The sequence below is a fragment of the Rhea pennata genome, chromosome 37 (genome assembly GCF_028389875.1).
Source record: "Rhea pennata isolate bPtePen1 chromosome 37, bPtePen1.pri, whole genome shotgun sequence".
Lineage (NCBI taxonomy): Eukaryota > Metazoa > Chordata > Aves > Rheiformes > Rheidae > Rhea > Rhea pennata.
This window is the reverse complement of record NC_084699.1, coordinates 273,028-297,405: the sequence shown is the minus strand read 5'-3', so window position 1 is coordinate 297,405 and position 24,378 is coordinate 273,028. Positions and strand designations below refer to the sequence as shown.

Sequence of the window (24,378 nt, the reverse complement as noted above, 5' to 3'; positions counted from 1 at the left end):
GTAGCAACTCACGCCAGGCTCTACAAGCTCGTGCCGGCCTTGACCGGCTCGTAGGGACTCGTATCAGCATCTACGGGTTTTTGTAGCCTCGTGCCATCCTCTATGGACTCGGTGCCAGCTCGCGTTGGCCTCTATGGGCTTCTGCCAGCCTCTGCTGACTCACAGGAGGGCACAACGGACTCTTAGTCTTGCAGGGGCTTGTGCTGGCTTCTACAGGCTTGTAGTGGTTCGTGCCAACCTCTATGGGTTCATGTGAGCTCCTGTCATCCTCTATAGGCTCATGCAGGCTTGTGCCATTCTCTACAGGCTCTTCCGGGTTCACAACAGCCTCTACGGGGTTGTGTCAGGCTCTACACACTCCTCCAGACTCGTGCTGGCCTCTGTGCGGGGGCTCCTTTCACATTGTGTGGGCTCATACGGGCTCATGACAGCCTTGACAGGCTCGTAGGGGCTCCTGCCAGCCTCTGCAGGCTCACACGGTCTCACATCAGCCTCTGTGTGCTCGTATGGGCTCCCGATGGCCTCTAGGGGCTCGTAGGGGCTTGTACCAGCCTCCACAGTCTCATGTAGCCTTGTTCCAGCCTGTATGGGCTCCTCCTGGGTCATACGGGCCTCTAAGGGTGCATAGGGGCTCATCCTGGCTTCTGCCAGGCTCATGCCAGTCCTGGGTCCACACCAACTTATACAGCAATGTTTTCCAGTGTGATTAGAAATGAAATTGCTTCAGCTGTGATTAAGCTAATGTTTCCAAAGGTCTCAAAGCCTAGGTTGCACACAGCCAATGAAGTCACCTCCTTTTTCGGCCCAAGTCTCAGCACCAAGAGGTGCAAAACTGCTAGATTTTTCTGGACCGCAAGGAACTGTTTTGCACTCCTACCTGCCAGCTCCTTTCTTACCTCCATTCCGCTGAATCCACTGGCACCTGGTCTTTTTTAGTTCCTTTTCTGTACTCTACTCTGATTGCTGGGGCTGTTTGCTTCTTTCCGTTCACACACATGTCCAGGCTCCTCTATAGCTCTGCATAACATACAAACTGCGCACAATTTATCCCTGAACAGGGCTGACAGTATTTCTGAAAACTACCCCTCCCGGCATACCTTCCAGGCCAAAATGGCCGACCGGAAGCCAGGAGCCGGAAGACTACCCTTCCCGGCATGCCTTCCAGACCAAAATGGCCGACCGGAAGCCAGGAGCCGGAAGACTACCCTTCCCGGCATGCCTTCCAGACCAAAATGGCCGACCGGAAGCCAGGAGCCGGAAGACTACCCTTCCCGGCATGCCTTCCAGACCAAAATGGCCGACCGGAAGCCAGGAGCCGGAAGACTACCCTTCCCGGCATGCCTTCCAGACTAAAATGGCCGACCGGAAGTCAGGAGCCGGAAGACTACCCTTCCCGGCATGCCTTCCAGACCAAAATGGCCGACCGGAAGCCAGGAGCCGGAAGACTACCCCTCCCGGCATGCCTGACAGACAAAAATGGCCGACCGGAAGCCAGGAGCCGGAAGACTACCCTTCCCGGCATGCCTCCCAGACAAAAATGGCCGACCGGAAGCCAGGAGCCGGAAGACTACCCCTCCCGGCATGCCTGACAGACCAAAATGGCCGACCGGAAGCCAGGAGCCGGAAGACTACCCCTCCCGGCATGCCTTCCAGACCAAAATGGCCGACCGGAAGCCAGGAGCCGGAAGACTACCCCTCCCGGCATGCCTCGGGGTGGAGCGCCCTGCAGGGCTTGACCCTGTGCCGTTGCCGTCCGTTACCTGTGGGCGCCCGTCCCTGCCCTCTCCCGACCCAGAGGCCGCTGCGGCGCCCCAGGATCCCTGAAACAGGCCCCAGGCCTGAGCAGAACCTGCTGGCCTTCACAGTTAACGTACTGATTTCCTTTTTGATTTGAATTAACTTCTAGAAACGCGTTTTGAACACCACTTGCCCTCCGGACTGGCATGGGGGGGGGAAGCAGCGGACGCTCCCCCGCACATGCGCAGGACTCCTGGTTGCAGCGCGGCCGTGCGCGCGTCAGGGGGCAGCAGGGAGCGCAACCCCGCCACTGCGCATGCGCGTGGCGCCCGCCTGTGGTGCCGCGCAGAGCTCGTCAGCGGGCAGCAGGGAGCGCGGTGCCGCCGCTGCGCATGCGCGGGACCCCAAGCCTTTTGCAAGCGCCGAGCGCGAACGGTCTCGGCCGGCGGGGGCTCTGCTCCCGGCCCCCTTCGGCACACGCCCCTCGCCCCGTGCCCAGGGCCCAAACGGCAGCGCCTCTCCAAGGATGGGTTCAGCTTCACACACCAGCGGGTAAAAACCATACGTCCTTTTATTGTTAAGTCATAAAGAGGTATCAAAATTAAAAGAGGAAAATTACAGGTGGACTTAACAGAACTACAGTGAGAGCGGGCAGGGCGGCGGGAGACACAACACCATGAACACATGGGAGCGGGCAGCAAGGAGGCGGGAACGGGGCCGGGCACCGGCTTGTTTTTTCAGATGGGTGCTTTTGCTGGGAGGAGGAGGGCAGGAAGGAGCTTAGGAGTCATCTTCGCCATTGGCGCTGTCTCTGTCATCCTCTCCTTCCTCTGCCTCTTTCTCGTCCCCCTTTATGGACTCCAGCTGCGAGAAAGCGGTAGGGTCAGAGGGGTGAGGGACAGAGAGACGGGCTCCGGCCCCGCCCGCTGCAGGCCCCCCAGGGCCTCCTAGCTCCCTACCTGATCGTCTCCCCGGTCCTCGTTGTCGTCGTCATCCAGCAGATCCCCCTCCTCGGCAGAATCGTCCGCCCCCGCCTCTGACTCCATCTTCACATTGCTTTCCTCCTTCTTTGCGGAGCTGCTGCTCTGCTCCTCTTCCGACTTGTCGTTCTTCTGCTCTGCAAGGGCACGGGAAGGCGAAGAGGCAGGGCGTCATGGCGGGCGGGGGCCGACGACGACGAGGGCCGCCCCCCGCCGCAGGTTCCCCCCCCGCCCTCACCCGTCTGTTTACTTTGATCCTTCTCGATCTTCTCCAGGCTCTCCAGCAGCGAATCCACCTTCTGCTTGATTTGGCTCAGCTCCTTCTTGATGGTCTGCAGGTCATCGCCTTTCACTGCCACCAAGAAGAGCGGAGAAGAATGAGGCCGGGCAGGGGCACGAATTCAGCCCCAATCCCGCTGGGATCCCTGTCCCAGCCCAACACTTACACTTTCCAGATTTGGAGGAAGACCCTCGCTGGCCGCTCTTGGAGTTAAAGCCGCTCTTGCCCCGGCGGGACGTGTTGCCGGAGACGCGCTGGCGTTTGGAGGGCACCACGGCCCGCGCGATGGGAGGTGGTGGCGGCACGCGAGCCGGGTAGCTGTACATCCTGCAGGCAAAGCTGAAGTGAAGAAACCGGAGGCGCCCTCCGACCCACCCCGTTTCCCATCTCCTAAGAAGACTGAGCGAGCGCCCAGCAGCTCTGTACCTGTCATAGTAATCCCTCTGGAAGTCGTAGTCCAGGTCAAATGAGGACCTGCAAGAGAAGGCCGGGATGGCGAGGTCAGGGCGGCCGGGGTGGAGGCAGAGGCGGGGAGGGAGAAGCATACTGAGCGCTTCCAGGATCCCTCCCCACCTCCAGGAGCCAGGGGAGGGGGGGAAAAAAAACAAAAAACAAAGAAATGCCCAGAAGGCAGAATAGAAAAAAATAAGGGTCCCGACCTGACTAGAGGGGACGGAGAAGGTGGCGCAGCTACTGACCCGTACATCTCCGCCGCCGACCGCTTGACACCGGCCTTGCCCCGGTTCACCTTCGGCTCGGCCGCCAGGTTAATATCTGAGCAAGAAACACAGCTCTACTGAGCGATGAAGCCCCCCGCTTACCTGCTGACAGGGGACCAGCAGCCCTGGCCGTGGCACCCGGATGGAATCCACTACAGAGCTCGAGCGCCTCCACCAACGGGCCAGTACGGAGAACAGCGCCACGCCGGCATCGGAGTTTAAGCAGTTCCGGACCCCCATTTTCCACTGACGACGGGGTCCGTGGCTTCGAGGCCCAGCGATCCCTGTGAACCGTGCTGAAAATTGCCCACGACGGACACCGGCTAGCAGCCGAGACAGGACGACAGGAGTCGGTGATCAAAGGCACGAGCCACCACACTTTTCCCCCCTCAACTCACCTGGCTCCCGCCGAACTCCCCCCCGGATCAGGCCGGCGCCGAACCCTTTGGGCAGAGAGCCCGGCCGGGTCGAGCGCGCCGAAGCCGCTCGCGCGCTGCTGCCCGTCCCCACTGAGGCAAGGCCAGGGACGTGGCTCACCTAGGACCTGGCCCGCGATCATCCGGCCATCCTCGCCCGCCACAGCGGCACGGGCGTTTCGCTCGTTGACATACTGCACGAAGGCAAAGCCCTTGTGCACGGAGCAGCCCACGATCTTGCCATACTTGGAGAAGATGGCCTCCACGTCACTCTTCTTCACCACCAGCGTGTTAAGGTTGCCGATGAAGACACGCGAGTTCATGGAGCGCGGATCGGTCTTGTTGGTGACGTTGCTGGCCATGGCTCAAGGGTGGCGAGGACCTGCCGAGGGAGGTGGATGCAGTCAGAGAAGTGGCGGCCCCCACCCCACAAAAGAAAAATAATAAGGAAAAAAAAAAAAAAAAAAAAGAAAAAAGAAACACAAATCCACAAATCGCCTGCAGTCCCCGCAGTCACAGCCAGCTCCCTCCTCCTGCACCCAACAATGCCGCTCTGACAATCCAGCCGAGGAGAAACAACCCGCTCGTGGCTAGCCTCAGCCTCCCACGTGCGGGCACCCGGCTAAAAGGAACGGCGTGAGAGGCGTTCGGCATGCCATCAGGTGCTGCTTCCCCCCAGCTCTTCCCCAATGGCGCCGGCATTAATTCAAGTCTCCGTAGATCAACTTCCTCGTAAATCGAGCGCCTTAAGCTGGCTACGGCTTCAGACGTGGCGGGCACTGGACAGCCCGTTCGTCGCTCACTGACGTCGCCGGCTTTGCCGCGGGACGAAGCCGAGGACGGCTGGGCCCCATCCCCGAGGGTTTCTCCATGCTGGGTTTCCATGGAGGTTTTTTTGAGAAATATCAGCAGGAACGACCGGCTCCCAAGCGCCGTCGGTAGCTTTGCTTCAGGGTGCGGACTTCGGAAGGCATCCTAGGAGCTTCAGAGCGCCGTGGCCAACTCCGTGTGCTCTCTGCCACGCCAGCCCACGGGATCCCGGGCACCTTCGCAGGGCAGGGACGTTTCCGAGGCCTTTGAGGCTCCGTGTCCACGAACGTACTTCCCACGACCTCTTCCTGCCTTCGCGCGAGCGAACCACAGCTCTTCCGGGGCCGCGCAATGCCGGGGGCTTTTGATCCTCGCTCGGGAGACAAGGCGGATGGCTGGGACCCCACGGGACACCCCCGTCAGGCCTCTCATGCGGAGTCCCCGTGGCAGCGCTTCTTCCGTGCCAGGACCTTTGGCTCTGGCTGCCAAACCTCGCAAGGAAACCAACTGGCCCTCACACCTCTTACCATGGCCCGGGAAGGGTTTATCTGCTCCGCGGGTGACTCCGGGTGGCTGCCGTCGCTCCAGGGCATCCGTGACGTAGCGGTGGGTTGTTTCGAGGGAGGGATGGCGTAGAGGAAGAGAGCGGGACGAGGGGTTTCAGGGAAGGGGGGGGGAAAAAGGGGGACAGGAGGAGGGGGGGGCTGTTTGGGGAAGGGCCATCGCCCCCACAGGCGACCGGCACCACAGACATCATATGGCAGCAACAGTTTAAAAATGGCACAAACGAAAGATTAAAAATTAAAAAAATAAAAAATAATAAAAAAAATAATAAAAAAAAAAAACAGACTTCCAGAGACGCTCTAAAACAGTTCAGGAGAAACCGGGTTCCGCTCTCAGCAGTCGGGGGGGAGGGGGAAAGAGTTAGCACGATCGATCCACTTAAAAATTTTAAAAACCTCGCTGTGTCTCACAAAGGGTAAAAACCCAGCTCAGTCAGGAACACTCAGAAAAACTTGATTTCATCCGGTTAAAAATCAGCAGTGTCATTATCATCACTATCACCAACATATCATCATAGTAAAGTCATCAGCATTATAGTAGTATAATAGTAATAGTAACTAGCAACAACAATAAAAAGGAAATCAGTGGAAAGGCAGGAAAAATGAAAAAAATTTTGAGTAACTTACTGTAGCTGAAGATCAAAAAAATCTCGCTGTAAAAAAACAAAAATAAAAATAGCCCAGATTAGAAAAACGGGAGGTGCCGAAAGGTCAAGTCAGCAACGATCATTTCTGTTCTCTCTCTCTCTCTCACGCTCTGTTCCAGCCGCGGTTGCCAGAGGACCGCGTGCGGAGAGCTCTCGGTAGGAGACCATCAAAGCCCTTTGCACACCATCACTTCACTCTAAAAATACCCGAGAGAGGTCAGCTCATGAGGGGCTAAAAGGCTCCTCCTCTAACCCAGCTGCTGCAAAAAAAATACAGGTTGACTTTCAAAATTACATCTTAAATCCAGCTCCAGTTTGGCGCAGGGAGCAAGAGGCCACAGGGGGCACCGTTAAAATGGCTCTATAAAATCGGGAGGTGTGCGTGTGTGGGGAGGGGAGTTAATACGAAGCTGAGCTCCAGTGAGGAGGGATGGGGTTTCGCCTCGCTGCCCTGTGAAAGGAGAAGGGACAGATTGAGTCAGGGTTCCTCAGAAACGCTGCACGCCTCTCCCACTCCCCCCAAGAGAGATCGGCCGGCCTCCCAAAGGCCCCAAGCTCATAGTCGTCTCAGCTTCCAGCTAACGCGCTTAAAAATCGCCTCTGCTCTAATCCTCTCTCTGCTTCTCCCATCTCCAAGGAAGCAGCTCAGACATCAGACACCTGTGAGCTTGTGGCGGAGGGCGGGTTCGCTACGGGCGATGCATCGCGCTCACACGCGTAACCCTGAGGCAAGGAGGAGACCTGAGAACCGAGTGAATGCACGACAGGTCGGATCCTGAAAGAGGATGCAAAGAGGAGTCGACAAGCCAGTCACTGGAGCTCAAGTAACCTTGGGGATCAGAGCCACAACAGAGGCCAAAAAGGAGTTTTCCTTTCTCTTTTTTAAAACCCTGCTAGATTCTGCAGAAGCAGATTATTACCAGCAAAATAACAAGAAGGGGAAGGGGGAGGGGGGGGAATGAAGTTACACTCTCAGAAGGAACCAGAAAAGCTGGCGAGTGAGTATCGTGATGACGATGATGGCAGAGAGGAGCCTTTAGCCTGGAAGAGAAATACAGTGCTACACACACCCACTCTCGCATGATCCGGCCCGGAAAGGGGATACGACAGGCCACGGCTGCAGCTCAAGAGACAGGAAGGTGGTAAGAAGTGCAGAAGAGCATTTTTGGGGGGAGGAAAAATTAATAATCCAGCCCTGAAAGCAGCCTGTTTCTCACCCAGCGGCTCGGGCAGCAGCAGGTTCCCGTTATTCCCCCTCTGGCTTCGAGAGGGCCGGTGCCACGTGCGGGCTGGCCCCGCCCCCACTGCGCTGCGCCCCGCTCACCGTTCTGGCCCCGCCCCCTAGGCTGGCCCCTCCCCCTCCTCCTCCAGGCTTGCCCCCGCTCCCCGGTCCGGCCACGCCCTCCGGCTAGCCAGGCCCCCGGGTTGGGCACCACTCCGCGGTTTGGCCACGCCCCTCTCGGCTGGCCACGCCCCCGCAACCCTGCGTTGGTCTCTTCCCACAAGGGCCGTTTACGCACGCCCCCCCCCCCCCCCCCCCCCCCGCGCAGAGTGGTATCGTCCAAAAGGAGGCACCGCTCCATTCCCCTTACCCCCCCCCCCCCCGCAGCTCTCGCCGTAGTGTCGCCCGACCAACAGCTCCCCGTTCCCCGCCCCCGGCGCTGTGGGACGCGCCGCTATCACCCCCCCCTCCAAGGCAGCCGTTAATCCTTGCGGCGCGGCACTGCGGCGGCGATGAGGACAGCGACATGCCGCAGGCCACCTCGGGGGAAACGGGGGAAGGGGGGAGACGCGGCTGCCTCCCGCTGCGGTGAGAGAGGGGCGATGTGACGCCATTACCGATCCGCCGCTGAGGGCGGCTCCCCTTCTGCGGCCCAGCCCCGGGAGCAAAGAAACGGCTCACTCACCGCTCGGCTCCGTGTGGCTCGCCCGCGCGCTGTCCCCCCTCTCGCCGCCTCCCAGCTCGAGGCTGCTCACAAAATGGCGCCCACGCCGCCCTCTGCGCTGCTCGGCCCGGACGAAAGCGAGCCCAGCCCCCCAAGCCACCGTTGGACGGAGGAGGGGGAGGGGAGACGGCCTTGCGCGTCGCGATTCGCTGAGGAGATGTCCGTCTACTGATCAACCAATGAGAGGGGGCGAAGGGAGGGCCAACGCTCAGCCGCGCGGGAGGGGGAAGGGGGCATGCGATTGCCTACCCTTCCTGCCACTCCAAGATATGCTCGGGGATTTCTACTCTGATTCGTCGGCCGCGCTGTCTATCCCCCCTTTTTCGCCTATCAACGTGGGAGCGGCTCTTGTGGTCCCCACCTCTGGGCAGGGCTGCCACAGACGGGAGGGCATAGCCCCTGCGCTGACAACGAGCAGCGATGCGCTTGCGCGGTGCACTCCCACGCCCCCTCTTCGGCGCCGACGGTTTTCTATTGGCCAGGGGGAGATGACGCTGCGCGAGGAGGGGGAAGGGCGGAAGCTTAGGCGTGATCCTCGACGGCGATTGGCTGCGCCGGCTGCGGCACCTGCACAGAATTATTCCATTCTCCTGTCAATCTCCCCCCCCCCCCATACTGCACGCTGATAGGCTGATTTGAAACCTCGGGAGCCGTTACCGGGCGGGAGGGGGCGGGGCTATGCTGACAGGCGGTGGCCATGGCTGAGGTGTGAGGGCTGCTAAGGCCAAGGGCTCCCACAGAAGCAGGAAATGATAGCTATTGGGGGAGGGGGAGAAGAACTCGAATTAAAAAAAATAATAAAAAAAGATAGTTTAATGAGGGCAAAGAAAAGCAGGGACCGGCCCCAAAAGAGGGGATGCGTTTGAGGACTCCCTCCCCAATGTGGGGCCTGGTCCCTCAGCACCAGCTCCGATCCTGGGGCGGGGGGCATCTCTCTCTCCCTCATAGATGCTTTTCCAGAGGCAGAGACAGCGGGTTGGGGGGGGGGGAGGGGTGTAAAGATTTTGGGGGATGAAGGGGCCTTCCTCAGCACTAGCCCTTATCCCAGGGCTTTACCCCTCTTGGGTGCTCTAACAGAGGCAGAGACAGTGCGAAGGGGGCATCACACTGTGGTACATGCTGGCACTGGGCCCTGGTGCCCCCCCCCCATCGCTGGGGTGCTGCCCCAGCACACCAGGCGCTTGGCAAGCGCCTCTCGCACGTCCTTGAGGAGCAGGATGTAGAGGAGGGGGTCGGCCACATCGCTGATGGTGGTGAGGCCCAGTGCCAGGCGGTCGTAGGTGAAGAGATACCCCTCGAAGGAGCAGCTGTTCTCCAGCAGCAGCTGTGCCATGAACTTGGAGTAGGAGGTAGCCTGGTAAGGGACCTGGAGCAGATAGAAGGCAATGATCATGCAAGCGATGAACCGAGTGATCTTCCTCTTGGCTTTCCCATTGAGGGTGGTCACTTCCTTGAGCTTCCCCAGGCCGCGGAGGTAGAAGAAGGTCATGAAGAAGCAGGGCAGGAAGAAGGAGAGGACTCCGGCAGCTGTCCTGAACACAGCATAGCGCTTCTCTCTGGGGCACAGCTGCTCGTAGCAGAGGTGAGGTCTCAGCTCCTCCACCGGCTGGAGGAGGCCGCCCACGAGGCAGAGGATGGCCACCAGCGCCCAGGAGGCTGCGCTCACCCCGGCTGCGCTGCGTGCCGTCTGCAGGCCCCGGAAGCGCAGTGGATGGACCAGCCCCAGGTAGCGCTCCATGGCGATGAGGCAGAGGAAGCCGTTCTTGGCATAGAGGGCTGTGAGGAAGGTCAGGCCCACCCCTCTGCAGGTGGTGCTACCCCAAGACCAAACGTGGTCCTGGCGGCTGTAGTCGATCCAGAAGGGCAGCGTCAGAAGCTGCAGCAGGTTGGCCACCACCACGTTCAGCATGTAGGTGAAGAGCACCGACGTGCTAGTCTGGGACAGCAGGGCCCAGAGGGCCAGGCCATTCAGGGGCAGCCCGGCACCAAGCACAAGGCTGTAGATGGGGAGGAGAAAATGCTTGGTGGAGTTAAAGGGCACATGCCACTGGGAGGAGTTGTCCATGCCAGCAACTTGCGTGACTGTGAAGGAGCAAGCCGTGTTCCCAGGGCTTGTCGGTGGGCCTCCACGCACTCCTCCTGCGTGAGAGAGGACGGAACGCAGCTCCAGCAGCGTCCCCGGTAATTTACTCCTTGTCCCTATTCCCCTCTGGGAGCGGCCACTTGCTCCTGTTTCCTTCAGGACAGAGACATTTGTCCCCAGAGCTGCAGTCAGAAAGCCACGGTGACCCGCACACAGCACACGTGCTTGCAGCGGATGCCTCGAAAACCCCCACGGCGTGAAGCACCGCTCGCTGCGCGGGCCGGTGGGAACTGGGGCCTCGCCGTGGCTTGCGGGCTCACGCAGAGATGAGCGCTCGGAAATGCCGCGCGATAAGATGAGCCTGGGCCACAGCGGAAAGGCGCGTCGTCTCGCTGGGGCGAACGCTAAGCTAAGGTAAAGCACTGCCGAGTGCTCGGGGGAGGGAAAAATGCCAAATTTTACTCTGTTTTCTTCAGCACAGAAATGAATGTATAGCTACTCTTCACCACAGCCACGTTAACTATTAGTCTCTCGGTCTGTCAGTGCTACATCAAAGTTCATCATAACTCATTGAGGCAGCAAATTATTGAGGTTTTGGCAGCCCGCTTGTTTCGTTCCTATCATTGGCCACAAAACATCTGAGCTTTTGGGAAGGACTGGACTTTCCTGCTTTCCATCTGGCCTATTGCTAGGGCAGCACCAGGCCTGTACCCGTTACCGATTTCCCTAATTTTCATTCCGCTCTTCTCTCCCCAATGCACTCTTCCCCAGGTCAAAGCACGAGCAGGAGGAATGCCCCTCACCTCTAGTGCCTGTTCCCAAATCCCTCTGTGCCTCACTGTGCTGGAGAAGACAGAGGAGAACTACTCTGAGGCACAATCCCCACAGGAATGCAAAGGGGGAAAAAATACTCAATTTCTGACCGGAGAAATTCCCTGTGCTTCGGGACCGGGCAACCACAGCGCCAATTTATCCCAAGCAGGACCATTCAAGCAGCCAGACCCTCACCTGAAAAATCACGCTCCCGCTCTGCAGGTCACTGGCATTCTGGTCCCAAAGCTGGACTCTGGGCAGGGTTTAATGAACGTCTGGAGCTACCTGGAGGATCCCCAGCACTGGCCGGCAGCACGGCGAGGCGCCTGCCGTCCTCAATAACCTTCTGCTGTGCTGAAACCACGCTCGCCACAGCCCCCATTGCGCCGGCTCACGTACTTGCGGCGGCCCGGCCTTCCACTGAGACGCCTTCCTGCCCTGCTGGGGCATTTTGCGCCCTTAAATCGTGTTGAGCTTCGGCAGGGGGCCAGCACAGGAAAGGACATAAATGCACGATGGCAGCCGGATTATGCGGATTACAGAGAGTATTCCCTCCTCTCTGGGCGGGACACAGTGCTGCCTGAGGCAGCCAGGATTTCTGAGGTATTTAGGTGTCTAAGTATTTCTTCCTATCTGGCAGACGGCAGCAGATTAGCTGGAAGGCTCGCAGGCCGGACCATGCTGCGGCCGCTCCTGGACGAGACCGCCGGAGAGCTGCCCGTCAGGGACACAGACCCCGTCACAGGTCAGCCCCATGCAGCCCCTTCCCTCTGGCTCCGTCCCCGGGTGCGGAGGGAGGGCCAGAGCTCCTGCAAGGTTCCTGTGCGAAGCCCAGCTATGCTTGCTCCCCATTCGGCTTTTCAGAGGGGGCAGTGCAGCCCCAGAGCCACAGGGAGCATCTCCGGCAGCAACGCGAGGAGAACTGGCAGGAGTGCACGGGGAGGTGGAAACAGCCCACTGCGGGACCACGAGACCCAGCCACACGCCGCTCGGGGCCCAACGGCCAGCCAGAGCTGGTGAAGGCGCTGGAAGCGCTGCGGGTACGTGCGGGCAAGCTGGAGCGGCGAAACTGGGGTCTGCGGCAGTCCCTGCTCACCTACCGGCAGCAGCTGCTGCTCCAGCGGTGCCACTGCCGGCTGCACCGCCGGCCGCTCCACCGAGGCGGCAGAGGGAGCAGGAAGCATCACCTGGGTGAGGCTGGGCACACGGCCGCTCTTCCCTGAAGTGCGTCTCCCTCTGCGCCCACTGGAAACTCGCTGACCTACTTCCTGGTGCCGCCGCAGGGATGCCAGAGCGGGCTCTGGGAGTGAGAACAGCCCACGCGGCTCCCACCGGGCGCCACGTTGCTGAGGAGGGTGGACTCTGCACAGAGAGGCTGTGAGTGCATCCACGTGTGACGATGTTTTTCCCATATCTAAGCTCTGATCTCCTCATGCAAAAAATCCCCCTCTGCTACCTCTCTCGCAGCACGTGGGGAGCCAGCTTCCCCGAGCGGCAGCTCACGTGCCTTCAGCACGGCAGCGAGGCGGAGCAGCAGTGTCGGCTGCGCCGGTACATTGTCTGTTTGGCCCCTGCGGAAACAGAGGGGCAAAGCTGGGGCACGCCAATGCAAGCTAAAAGCCACTCACTTCCCTCCTGCTTACTATAGAGCAGCCATCCAGAGTAATGTGGAGCTGATCCGGCTCCAGCGGCTCCTGCGGGAACGAGGCGTGGAGCTGGCCGGGGCCCGAGCCCGCCTGGGTGACCTGCAGCAGGTGAGGTGCCAGCCCAGGAGAGTGATAATGGGGAAATAACAGGGAGATAACGGCACCTGGTGTTTTCTTTTCCTTTCCCCAGGCCTACGAGAGCCAGCTGCGGCAGGTAGCCACTGATGGAAGGGGCGAGGACGTGCTGACCACCCTGTGCCAGAGTCACCCCACGACTCGCCCTCTTCCTCTACAGCACCAGGAGATAGCCCGAGCCACCGGCGATGCCCTCCTGGCCCGGGTGGAAGAGCTTGCAGGGCGGCTGGCCGAGGAGACGCGCCGGGCTGCAGCCCTGGAGCGGCGGCTGCCGCGGCTCTCTGGATTGCGGCGGGCACTGGAGGAGGTGGGAGCACCCCAGCTGGCTGGCGTGGCTGCCCCCTCACAGCAGGCTTTGCACTCCCACCTCACTGCCCCCTTCCAGTTCCAGGAGCGGATTGGTGATCTGGAGCAGGAGCGAGACCTGCTGAAGGAGGATTACGACAAGCTGCTGCGGAGGTGTGGTGGGGCTCCAGTATGTGCGGTCCAGTGGGCGATCCCTTCCGGAGCGCCCTGAGCATCGCCTGGCCTTTCTCTCTGCAGCTCCCTGCATCGCAAGGAGCTACCGTCACTGCCGCCAGAGACACTGGCTGAGGCACAGCTGCCAGCGGTGTTGGAGCAGGAAACGGGTGAGCACTTGCCACTCGCAGGAGGAAAAAAGAAGAAAACTAACCTCAAAATGCACATTTTCACATGGCTTTGCAGTTGCAAGGACTCCCCCTCCCCCCCCATCAGCAGCTCAGCACAAGGAGCTGGAGCAGCGACCAGATGGGACGCTCCTGGGTGGTACGGAGCAAGAGGAGCAGTGGCAGGAGGAGCCAGGTACCCCAGAGCATCCCCACGTGCCAGGGTTGGAGGAGCTACTCGCCCTGAGGCAGAAAGTCCACGAGACGGAGGCGGCACATGCTGAGACGGCTCTGGAGCTGGAGAAGACGCGTGACATGCTGATCCTGCAGCACCGCCTCAACAGGAACTACCAGGTACGGATCTCTCCTCCACCCTAGAGCTGGTAGGAGCGACCCGACAGAGCTGGAATTCACCTTGTGTCCCGAGGGCACTGACCTGAGCGGGAATGCCACGGCAGGCAGAGCTGGAGAGCGTGGCACTGCAGGCGGAGCAGGAGCGCCAGAGCCACGAAGAGGAGCATCAGCAACAAGCCCGGCTCCTGGATCTCCGTACCGCCCGCCTCCAGCAGCTGGAGGGTAAGGTGGCCACAGAGGCGGTAGCCAACACGACGCCCACCCACTTCCTCCCGCCACCGCCCTCCCTCTCCACCCAGAGCGGCTGCACGACTTCGTCTACGGTGCCCGGCAGCTCCCAGCGCCACCATCGGACGATGCCCGTGCGGCTCCGAGCGGCGGAGAGGTGCTGCTGGAGCTGCACGTGGCCAGGGCAGCTCTGTCGGTGGAGGCGCTGGGGCGCCTGGGAGATGCCGAGCCCCTCACCTTCTGCACCTATGGCGTGTACGACTTCGAGACTCACTGCACACCTCTGGCACTGGGGCCCCAGCCCTGCTACAGCTTCACCTCGCAGTACGCAGCACGGGGCGAGCCCCTCTTCCTGCGCTACCTGCGGCGCTCCGCCGCCCGCCTGGAGCTCCATTGGGCCGCTGCCACTGAGCACGGCACACTGGCCTCATGCTGGCTACGCTTCAGCAAGGCGCTGGGGCACGGCCAGCGGGTGCACGCCACGGCCACGCTGCGGGGTACGCGCTGCCTGCACCAGTGCCCTTAGCAGCATCTCTCTCTGCTGCCACTTTTCCTGCCTCCGGATGCCTAACCTGCAGCAGCCGCCTCCTCTCCCCACGTGCAGGTCCGAGCGGAGAACATTATGGAGTGCTGGAGTACTGGACGAGGCTGCAGCTGCCGGCGGAGCACCCTAATGCCTCCGGATCCAGCTCGGAGGAGGAGGCGAGTGTGCGGTGGGGTGCACGGAGCTGTGGCCCTCCCTGGGGCTGGCTCTGGGCCTTTATGGATGGCACGGCAGGCGGCACTTACTCACCCCACCAGCTCCCCCCCACAGATGCCAGAGCCCGAGGGGTGGCCCAACGAGCTGTGGGTGCGAGTGACGGGCTGTGCAGGGTTGCGGGCCCGGCGCCCGGGCGCCCAGCCCAGCCCCTACGCCGTCTACCGCTTCTTTGCCTTCCCTGACCACACCACGCCGGTGGAGCCTGGCAGCAGGGCACCACGCTTCAGTGACCTGCAGGCCTTCCCGCTGTGGGTCACGGCCGAGCTGCACCGCTACCTGCGGCTGGGCTGCCTCAGTGTGTACGTCTTCGACGCCGATGACAATGAGCCTGGCGCCTACATGGGCAAGGCGGAGGTGCCGCTGCTGCCCCTGGCTCGTGGGTGCAGCATTGCAGGTGAGGCTTACGTGGCGGCCGGGATCCCCGTAACGTGTCTGGGATCCCACGAGGCACCCAGGATTGCGAGGAGGCGCTCAGGATCTCCGTGAGGTGCCTAGGATAGCCAGGGATCCTCATGATGTATCCACAGTCCTCATGACACACATGGGATCCCTGCAACACATCTGGGATTGCCAGGGATCCTCAGATGCATCTGCAGTCCTTGTGATGTGTCTGGGATTGCTGCATGGCATTCACGATCCCCATGAGGCATCTGGGATCCCTGTAGAGTGCCTGGGATTCCCACAATGCATCCAGGATCACCAAGGATCCTTGGATACATCTGCAGTCTTCATGATAGATCTGGGATTACCGCATGACATCTGGGATCCCCATGAAGTATATGGGATCACCAGGGATCCTGCAGTCCACGTGACACACCTGGGATCCCAACAAGGTGTCCGGGATTACCAGAGATCCTTGGATGCATCCGCAGTCCTCAGGACGCATCCGGGATTGCTGCATGGCATCTGGGATCCTAGTGACACACCTAGGATTGCTGGGAGGTGCCCAGGATCCTCACAATGCGCCCGGGATCTTCACGATGCATCCAGGATTGCTGCACGGCATCTGGGATGGTGGCACATCCGGGATGCTTGAAACGCACCTGGGATTGCCAAGAGGCGTCCAGGATGGTTGCGATGCATCCAGGATTCCTGTGACACATCTGCAATCCTTATGATGTGTTCGGGATTCCTACGCGGTGCCCAGGATCCGTGTGTCACGCCCTGGGATGGGCTGGCAGGGAGCCTCTCCACGACACTGAGCAAAGGGGGGATGCTGTGCTCTGGGCCCAACAGGAGACTTTACCTTGACGGATCCCCACGGGACTCCCAACGGTACGATCAGCCTCAGCCTGGAGTGGCAGCGCTGCTACGTGCCGCCGGCACACCAGGACAGCAGCACCCGCAGGTGCCGGGCTGCAACAGCGTACAGAGCCCCCGGCTCCCTCCCACGGCACCACGCATCAGCCCGGGTGCCGGAGGCTGCAGGTAACGACCTTCTCTGGCTGGTGCAGGCTGAAATGCCTCTGGAGGCGTTGCCATTCCTAAAACTATCGGCTGCCGCAGCTTCCTCGGAGCAGGAGGCGCTGAGCACAGACAGCGACGAGGTCGTGGTGGGGAGCAGTGCCTGGACGCTGGTGCCGGTAAGCAGCTGCTGGGAGCCCACCAGCAAGCATGTGCACGGGCGGTGATTCTCGCTGCACCTGTCTCCCACAGGCCTCCAAGCGCATCCGTGTGGAAGTGGTCTCTCTGTGCCTGCACACCGGCACCTCTGGCTCTGGCAGCCACCTCCGGCAGCTCCGCGTAGCGTACCGCTTTCCTGGCGTGCCACCGGCTGAGACAGAGACGCCCCTGGCGCTGCGGGAGCCCCGGGGCGGTGAGGAGGTTTTCTTCCATTCCAGCCAAGGTGAGGAGCAAGCCCCAGCACCCGCCTGGAGCACAACCCGGAGCCAATCCCGCTGGACCCCCTTTTCCCCCCTGCAGTGATCCATCTAGACGGAGAGGTGGGAAAGGCACGGCAGGAGCTGCTCTTTGCCATGCTGCGGGACAAGAAGCCAGGACGCAGCTGGTGAGCAATAGAAGAACCATCCCCTCTCTCCGGGGTGCATCCCCAGATTCCTGGCTCAAATTCCTTATGCTGAGGGGTGCTGCCTGCTGCCACCACAGCCTGCGCTTCGCAGTGGTGAGCGAGCCCCCGGGGGGAGCAGCCAGCGGCAAGCGCCAGGAGCTGGGTGCTGCCTGGCTCGACCTGGCCGAGATGCTGCGGACAGGCTGCGACGCGCTGGAGCGTGACCTGGATGGTGAGCGAGTGCCGCGGCTGCTGGCTGCCTCCCCCTGCCTGGCACCCAGCCCTGACCAAAACTCCCTCTCCCGCCACATTTTTCTCCCCTCTCTGCGGAACCAGTCTGCAGCCTGGCAGAGCCCGGCCTGGCCCTTGGCCGGCTCCGGGTCAGCGTGGAAGCGGCGGACGCCCTTCGCACCGTGTACCGCCGGGGGCGGCAAGCCGAGTGCCAGCATGGCCCCCTCCCGCAGTGAGCTCATGAAGACGTGGCAAAGACCACTGTTTAAAAAAAAAAAAAAAAAAAAAAAAAAAAAAAAACACACATTTTATTTAACGTTGCGAGTCTTCCAAAGTTTTGAAAATACCAAGAGCTACCGGCTACAAAAAAAAAAAAAAAAAAAAAAAAAAAGGAAGAGAGAGAGCACCTGCCCCGCTCCTCCCTCCTGGGAGCTACTGCTCCCCTCCTCTCCCCCAAAACAGCCTCTCCCACTGGCAGAGGAACGGAGATAAATATGGGACAGCGCCGGAAAAAAAAGGGGGGAGGGGGAGGTCCGGGGCAGCCTTTCCGTCCCCTTCCCACCCGCAGCGTTCTCGGGAGCGGGCTGGGGGGGACCGTGCAGCCAGCAGCAGGCAGGAGGGCAGAGCCGGGCTGGGCGTCCTCACACAGCTCCTTGGTCCGTACAAATGGCCAGAAAAAAAAACCCTCGAGAAACGGAGAAGGGTAGGGGAAAAAGAAGGGGAGGGAAAAGACAGTTCATGGCTGGGACCTGGTGCTCCACAGGGGAGAAGTCAAGTCCGGTGCTACTTCCTCTTCTTCTTGGGGGGGCCAGTGCTGCGGCCTGGGCTGCGGCCGTGGCTGCTGCGGCCGGAGCTGTGCGCCGGCATCTTCCTCTTCCGGCTGCGGCTGTGCTCCTCCTCCTCCTCATACTGGCTCTCCCGGTCGGCTGTAGCAGGGAAGGAGAGACAAAGGGGGAGCAGCTCAGCTGGGAAGCTCCAGAGCCGCTCCAGACATGGCCCGAAGCGGGCACTCACCTTTCCTGGCTTCTTCTTCCAGCTCATCCCAGTCCTTCCCACTCTCCTCCTCGCTGCCCAGGGATTCCTTGGAATACTCTGCGAGGGGGAAACGGCGCCTCAGCACAGCCCAGAGCGGGCCGGGCACCAGGGCGCCATAGCTGGAAAAGGGCGGCCGCCCTACCCGACTCCTCGGCCTCAGAGGAGTAATCCTCGTCGCTGTCCTCCTCCTCTTCCTCGTAGTCCTCCTCTGAGGGGTTAAAGGTCTCATCCTCTATCTCTGACTCGGACTCGCCCACCTCAGCGTCGCTGCCCTGGGAAGGGAGCGGAACAGCGGCTGCGGTCCGGTCTGGGCGCCAGCTGGAGGCACGTGCCCGTCTGTGTGTCCCACCGCCCCGTGACCGCTACCTCGCCCTCGGGCTCCAGGAAGGACCAGCCGCCCTGCTCAAAGAAGCCCTCGGGGTCGTCCACGATCGTCTTCATGATTTTGGTCCAGTTGAGGGACTGCACGCCCTCTGTGTACTTAAGGTCGCAAGAGCTGCCAGGCAGAGGAAGAGGAGGGTGAGGGATCTGCAAAGGCAGGCGCAGGGGGACAGAGCAAGCTGGGGGAGGTTGCTCACTTAAGCCACTCTTTGATGGGGTCGAGTGAAGCCACGGGGATGGCGTTGATCATGGTGACCTTCTTGCTGTAGTCCTTGTAGACAATGACCATGTCGAAGTTCTTCAGGTGGAACTGTACCCGCTCAAAGTGGATCAGCTCCACCTCGTCCAGTGTCACCACGAAGGGGGGCTGCCGGGGCATGTCAGAGGGTCAGTGGCATCCCTGCCCTGCTCCCACCCTGGCCCATGTTCTCTTCCCCAGCCCCACCGTGATGCTCACCCATTCGGTGCAGTTGACCAGGGCGCTGCTGGTGGGCTGCAGCAGGCATGTGCTGCGGTACGGGGCACCGTTGAACCTGCAGAGGCAACGGGCATCAGCGCAGTGGCCGCTGGGGCACGGCAGCCATGGTGGGGGGAGGACACCCTCGCTTACCCCAGCTCCCGGAAGGGCACTTCAAACTCCAGCTCCTCCTTGGTGAGAGCTTCCACCTTCTCAATGAAGTTCTTGAAGGCTGTCTTCAGCTTGTGACGCATCTCCCGCTCCATCTAGGGTGGGAGGAAGGAGGCTCAGCCCTGCTCCGGCAGCAAGAGATGGGGAGCACGCGCCTGTCTGTCGCCCTCGCAACCTGCTCGGCGTAGAGGTCGTCACGGTCATGCATGTGCTGGTGCTTGCCCAGGTCGGTGGTGATCTCGCCCACTTCTGTGTAGAACTGCACGTCCGTGTGCCGTTTCTTCCCGAACATGATGGCGTTCTGGGCAGGGAAGGGGGCAGATGTGAGGGCTCTGCCCTGAGGACCTCTGATCCTGGTGCAACAGCAGCAGATGTACCTTCAGGTGGAAGTGCAAGACGATGATCATCTCCCCGTCGCATGGCTGGAAGACGGCGTGCTTGATGTTGTTGTAGAGGATGTCCACCTTGTCGCCACGCACCGAGGTGAAGCGGAAACCTGGCGCACAGAGAGGAGCGGCGAGAGGCGAGGAGACTCGCCGAGCTGTCCCAGCCCACCCCCACCCCAGGCCTCCCTCGTACCGTTGACGTGGGCTTCCAGCGAGCCCTGCATCCTCTTCTGGGCAATGTTGGGGCGGATATACAAGTCCTTCAGCTTGGGGTTGCTGCGGTTGAGGTTGATCACCAGCGAGTCTTGCTTGACGATGCCCTGGAGAGAAGGAAGAGACGGAGCAAGCCACGCAGCTCCTCGCCATAGCTCTTCCGTCTACGCAGCGCCAAGGCCGCTGGTTGCCTCCCCACCTCCTTCTCCTTCTCCTCAGCCTCACGGGTCTTGTAGCGCTTCTGCACTTCCTTGATGATGCGGAAGGCGTTCTGCAGGTTGAGGGCTGGCACCGTCTGCTCCCCGGGGGTCTTCATGTTGGAGGCGCGATAGGTGCTGCAGTTGGGGGAGAGGGAGCGAGCGGACGCCACGGTTGAGGGCGGCGGCACGCTCCGCCAACACCGTGTCCCCGGAGAGGACGGCGGCAGCGCACTCACATCTCCTTGACAAAGGTGGCTTCAGGGTTGGGGAAGATGTTGCCCTCGTTGCGGCCCAGGGCGCTGCCTGGGCAGTAAAAGTTGATGCGCAAGTAGGTGTAGTCCCCCTCCACCGACATGCTGATGTTCTGTGCCACGAGCAGGGAGAAGGCAGGGTGAGGTGGGCAGAATCCCCCCAGAACTGACAGCCAGAGGGGGACACAGGCCACCTTTATCGCACCGGAATTGGGGCCAGACAGAAGACGTGTACCTTGATGGTAGCGATGTGGAAAGGGGTGGCGATGCCAAACACTGGCATGATAACAGTCTCGTACTTCTTGTCGATGTAGATCTTCATCTCTCGGATGTGGGGCTCCTTGGGCATCAGTGAGGGGTTCTTGTAGGAGATGTTGGACTTTCGGGCTCTGGTGGTGGTGGTGTGGGGAGGAGGCAGAGGAAGAGGAGGCGATGAAGGCGGTGCATGCGCAATGCTGCAGGGGCCCCCTCCCAAGCATCGCCCCTGCTCTGCGACCGCCTCACTTCTGTATCTGCTGCTCGCCCTTCTGCTCTGTCAGGCGCCGCCTGGCCTCCTCATTGAGCTGCATGGCCAGCTCCTTCTGGTGTGCCCGGCGCTTCTCCTCGGCCGTCAGCTCGTTCTGCAGGCGGGAGAAACGTGAAGGCGCCGGTGCCGTGCCAGGGCCCCCAGCACCCATCAGGCAGGGGCAGGGCACAGCCGGGAGGCGAGGAGCCACACCCGAGTCCTCTCCGTCAGCAGTGCAGCTCGGGAGCTGCGGCCCAGGAGGTCTTCTGCTTCGTCTTTTTCTTCCTCTTCCTCCTCCTCATCCTCGTTCTTTGAGAGACAGAGAGGCAGGTGAGAGGGAGGGTCTCCTCCCGCGCTGCTCACTTTCCTGGCATCCCTCCTTTCCTTCCTGGGTCCCCAGGCCTCACCTTGAGAAAAATCCCGACGTTTTTGACCTTCTTCTTGACAGCGGTGAGGATGGTGGCGGGGCCGTCCTGGGCGGGAGAGCGTGGGTCAGCCAGCTCCTGGGTGGTGGGAGGAGGCGCCGCCACCGCCCCACGCTCACCTCGTCCACCAGCACCGTGTCCCCGATGAACATGGCGTACGTCCGCTCCTCGGGCTTCTTGCCTTCCTTGTTGGTCAGGTCCGAGAAGCCGATGTTGACGCTGAAGACCATGCCTGAAAGAGGAAAAGGAGACAGGGATGCCCCAAGGGGAAAGGGCTGCCAGAGAGGCCAGCGCAGCAGGCTGAGACGCACTGCTCACCCTTCTTGAGACGGTGCTGGTTCTTGCTGTTGATGACAAGGGAGCCCTCCCTGAACTCGATGCCCATGGCGAACCTGCAGGAGAGGCAAGCAGAGAGTGTCAAACCCCTCCAAGGCCTCCTGCAAGGTGCCTGAGACCATCACCATGTCTCCGTGCCCCCCTTCTCCTGCAGCAGAGGGCACTTCCACGCCAGAGGCAGCTACCCTCATCCTGTCTCACAGGGGACCGGATGGCGGCAAGGAGAACACAGGCTCACCCTAAGTTCTTGGTGATTTTGCTCAAAAGCTCTGGCTTCTGCTTCTTCACCACATCCATGACTGTGGCATAGACGTCGCACAGCTTGGCACCTGGGCGAGAAAGAGTAGGGCCTGAGCGTGGGGGCGGAGCACAGTTGCTCCTCACCCCTTGGATGCGGCCCCTCACCGTGCCGCATCTCCTTGAGCATCTCATCCTGCAGCTGCAGCAGAAAGGTGTAGTTGTCCTGCATGTCCTGCGGTGGGTCGACCATGAGGGTGCGCACCAGGTTGGAGCAGTAAGACTTGTAGCGGATGCCCATGGCGCAGGTGATGGCTCCAAAGTGCATGTGGTTCTTGTCACTGGAAGGGAGTGGCAGCCATCAAGGCGCATGCCGACGGATATTCCCAGCTAGAAAAGTGGGGAAAGGGGCGGGGGAACGCTCGGAGAACAGACCTGACCACGCTGAACTTAAGGTTGTAGTTGCCGCCACTCTGTATGATAGGCGGATAGCACATCTCCACGGTGGAGGGATCCGCCCCGGATAAATACTTCTTCTCCTCGATAGCTTTCTCCACTGACTCAGCCAACTTGCTGTGCCGCACTTTCTGCGCACATTCACAGGAAGCAAGAAATAGGGACGCGCTGAACCCATGGGGTTGAGACCCGTGTAGCGCCCCAGCACAAGCCACACTTGTCCCAAACTGAGACCGAGCTCCCCCACGTTCATCCTCTCCCCACCGCAGTCCGAACCCGAGAAGCCCACCCCCAGTTCCGGGGTTTCTCTCCACTCCCTCCTCTGACCTCGTCGGCATCGACGATTTCCATGACCCGCTCCTTGAAGAACTTGTTGAAGACCTCGGAGGTGATGGCGGCTGCCTTGCGCATGAGGTTCAGCTCCCCATCCTCCTTCACGGCAATGGTGTAAGCAACCACAGCGCTGATGTCCACCTGCAGTGACAAACAGCAGTATGAGCTGGAGCTGGCTTCCCCCCACACACGCCTTCTCCCAGCTCCATCACTCACCTTCTCAAAGCCCTCTTTGCTAAGGCAGTCATTCCAGCTCTTCATGAACTCCCCGGGGAACTTATCCTTGCTGAATACCCCAATGCGTTTGCCGTTCTTGCTGGCTTTCAGCGCCTCAATCATCTTCTCGAAGTTGGCTTTGTTGCTCTCGTTCTGCACCGGGAACAGAGCGGGAAGCATCAGGGGAAGGCCTCACCAGAGCGGGGAGAGGCACCCGGTGCCGGCAGCTCACCTTCTCCCGCACCAGCAGCGTGATAGCAGGGAGGCCGTTGGCATTCTCGTTACCCTTACTGTTGGCCACCTGCTTCAGGAACTCCACCTTCTTCTTGCTGGCCATGAACAAAATCTTGTCCTCGCAGAAAACCATGATGGTGTCCGTCAGCTCGTAGCCAAACAGCCAGGTCTGCCAAGGACAGAGAGGGGATGGTGTCAGTTGCCTGTGTGTGTGGAGGACGGGAGGATGTGGGGCAGCCTCCCTGCCTCAGCTCTCCTGCCCCCCTCCACCCAGCTCACCTGCAGGGCAGTGGACTTGGCGTAGACGATCTCCTCGTCCACCCCCACGGACACCACAATGGCATCGACGTTGGCGTACTCGTCCTCCCCCTTCTGTGGGGTGTAAGAGGGGAGGAGGGCACCATGGGGGGTTAAAACCACCCCCCTTGACAGCCCTCAAAATCCCCATGCTCCTTCAAATAGATCACCCCCTAACCTTCCCCAGTAGCTCCCCCTCCCTAGGTCCAGTGACCCCTTAAACTGCCTCTCTAACCCTCCTGAGCCCCTCAAACCACCCCTCTGACCCTCCTTCAACCCCCATGCCTAGTTCTCCCCCAATCCCTCCGATCTCCTGGCAACATTCTGCTCGAATGGCCCAGACCCTCCCCAATTCCCATGGCCAGTTGCTCTTTCCTTATCCCCCTTCCAAATTGCTCCCCCCTTCAGCCTGGTAACCATCCCCCACACACCCCTCCACCTCCCCCATAGCTCTCCCAAATAGCCTAGAGCTCCCTCCACGACCCTATGCCTGCTAGCTCCCCCCAATCCCCCCCCGCAGACCACTCCCCTTCTCCAGATACCCACAGACATCCAGTGACCCCTCCCGAGCCCCTAAGATCCCCCCCAATATTCCCAGAGCACCTTTCCCTTCCCAAACAGCCCCTCCCCGCCTTTCAGGTTCACCTTCTCCCCACAGACCCTGTTACGCCCCCTCCAACAGTCGCTCCTCCCCAGTCGGTTACCTCCCCCTATAGACCGGTTCCCTCGCTCTTCCCGGGCCCGGTAAAACCCCCGAGGCCTCGTGACACCCTCCCCCGCTCCGCCGCAGGCCGTCGCGAGTGGGGGGAACCGGCAGCAGCGTTGGGGACCCCCCCGTACCTGCCAGTTGCCATAGAGACGCTTGATGCGGCGGTAGTAGGCCTCGCGGTCCAGGCTCAGCGCCATGGGGGCGGCTCGGGCTCGCCGGGGCGCTGCGGTCGCCGGTGCCGCCGTGCGGGGGCTCCCCCGCCGCCCCCGCCGCCTCCCGCGCTCAACCCGGAAGCGCTTCCCGCGCCGCCACCCGCCACAACCAGGACGACGGCGAGCGAGAGAGAGCGCGCGAGGGCGCGCGCTTCCGCTTCCGGTGCCACGACCCCTGCGCATGCGCCGCTTCTCCCCCCCCGCTCCCGCCATCAGCACGCGCGCGAGGGGGCGGCGCTGGAAATGGAAAGCTGGCCGGAGGCGGGGAGGGCGCGCTGCCGGCGCCCCTGCGCATGCGCAAGGGCGGGAAAACAGGCGGGCGTTGGGCGTCACGCGACCCTC

General features: G+C 61.2%; 4 protein-coding genes across 10 annotated transcripts; 1 reads left to right on the top strand and 3 right to left on the bottom strand.

Annotated features, from left to right (window-relative positions):
* Positions 1 to 2,290: 2,290 nt before the first annotated feature.
* On the bottom strand, positions 2,291 to 8,169 carry HNRNPC (heterogeneous nuclear ribonucleoprotein C). Of its 7 annotated transcripts, XM_062598763.1 has the most exons (11): positions 8,060 to 8,168; positions 6,813 to 6,927; positions 6,448 to 6,603; positions 6,133 to 6,158; positions 4,254 to 4,514; positions 3,657 to 3,771; positions 3,424 to 3,471; positions 3,164 to 3,324; positions 2,956 to 3,069; positions 2,697 to 2,854; positions 2,291 to 2,601 (listed from the first exon to the last, which is right to left on the bottom strand). In XM_062598763.1, the coding sequence occupies exons 5-11, from the start codon at positions 4,492 to 4,494 to the stop codon at positions 2,518 to 2,520; spliced, it is 921 nt and encodes a 306-aa protein (XP_062454747.1). In that variant the 5' UTR covers positions 4,495 to 4,514; positions 6,133 to 6,158; positions 6,448 to 6,603; positions 6,813 to 6,927; positions 8,060 to 8,168; the 3' UTR covers positions 2,291 to 2,517. The 7 variants fall into 7 exon arrangements, with proteins under 7 accessions (XP_062454747.1, XP_062454745.1, XP_062454744.1 ...); XM_062598761.1 differs by lacking the exon at positions 6,813 to 6,927; XM_062598760.1 differs by lacking the exons at positions 6,448 to 6,603; positions 6,813 to 6,927 and having other exon boundaries at positions 8,060 to 8,169.
* A 1,031-nt stretch (positions 8,170 to 9,200) lies between these two features.
* LOC134152998 (G-protein coupled receptor 4-like) lies at positions 9,201 to 11,376 on the bottom strand. Its single transcript, XM_062598774.1, has 3 exons — positions 11,280 to 11,376; positions 9,765 to 10,237; positions 9,201 to 9,665 (listed from the first exon to the last, which is right to left on the bottom strand). The coding sequence occupies exons 1-3, from the start codon at positions 11,374 to 11,376 to the stop codon at positions 9,201 to 9,203; spliced, it is 1,035 nt and encodes a 344-aa protein (XP_062454758.1).
* A 296-nt stretch (positions 11,377 to 11,672) lies between these two features.
* Positions 11,673 to 17,689, top strand: RPGRIP1 (RPGR interacting protein 1). The gene is given in 18 exon segments (XM_062598773.1): positions 11,673 to 11,739; positions 11,859 to 12,185; positions 12,278 to 12,371; positions 12,462 to 12,545; positions 12,643 to 12,748; positions 12,831 to 13,082; positions 13,161 to 13,234; positions 13,319 to 13,404; positions 13,511 to 13,755; positions 13,860 to 13,997; positions 14,057 to 14,480; positions 14,588 to 14,691; positions 14,762 to 15,225; positions 15,594 to 15,837; positions 15,952 to 16,326; positions 16,400 to 16,590; positions 16,592 to 17,233; positions 17,551 to 17,689. Coding segments are annotated over 18 exon segments (4,056 nt in total).
* On the bottom strand, positions 17,270 to 24,094 carry SUPT16H (SPT16 homolog, facilitates chromatin remodeling subunit). Its single transcript, XM_062598794.1, has 26 exons — positions 23,956 to 24,094; positions 23,098 to 23,190; positions 22,817 to 22,987; positions 22,585 to 22,737; positions 22,363 to 22,509; positions 22,015 to 22,166; positions 21,748 to 21,920; positions 21,581 to 21,671; positions 21,325 to 21,398; positions 21,126 to 21,238; positions 20,989 to 21,054; positions 20,795 to 20,890; positions 20,581 to 20,696; positions 20,312 to 20,465; positions 20,062 to 20,189; positions 19,825 to 19,960; positions 19,606 to 19,732; positions 19,404 to 19,522; positions 19,202 to 19,327; positions 19,009 to 19,121; positions 18,856 to 18,931; positions 18,596 to 18,765; positions 18,384 to 18,513; positions 18,160 to 18,289; positions 17,997 to 18,074; positions 17,270 to 17,908 (listed from the first exon to the last, which is right to left on the bottom strand). The coding sequence occupies exons 1-26, from the start codon at positions 24,019 to 24,021 to the stop codon at positions 17,766 to 17,768; spliced, it is 3,141 nt and encodes a 1,046-aa protein (XP_062454778.1). The 5' UTR covers positions 24,022 to 24,094; the 3' UTR covers positions 17,270 to 17,765.
* Positions 24,095 to 24,378: the final 284 nt, after the last annotated feature.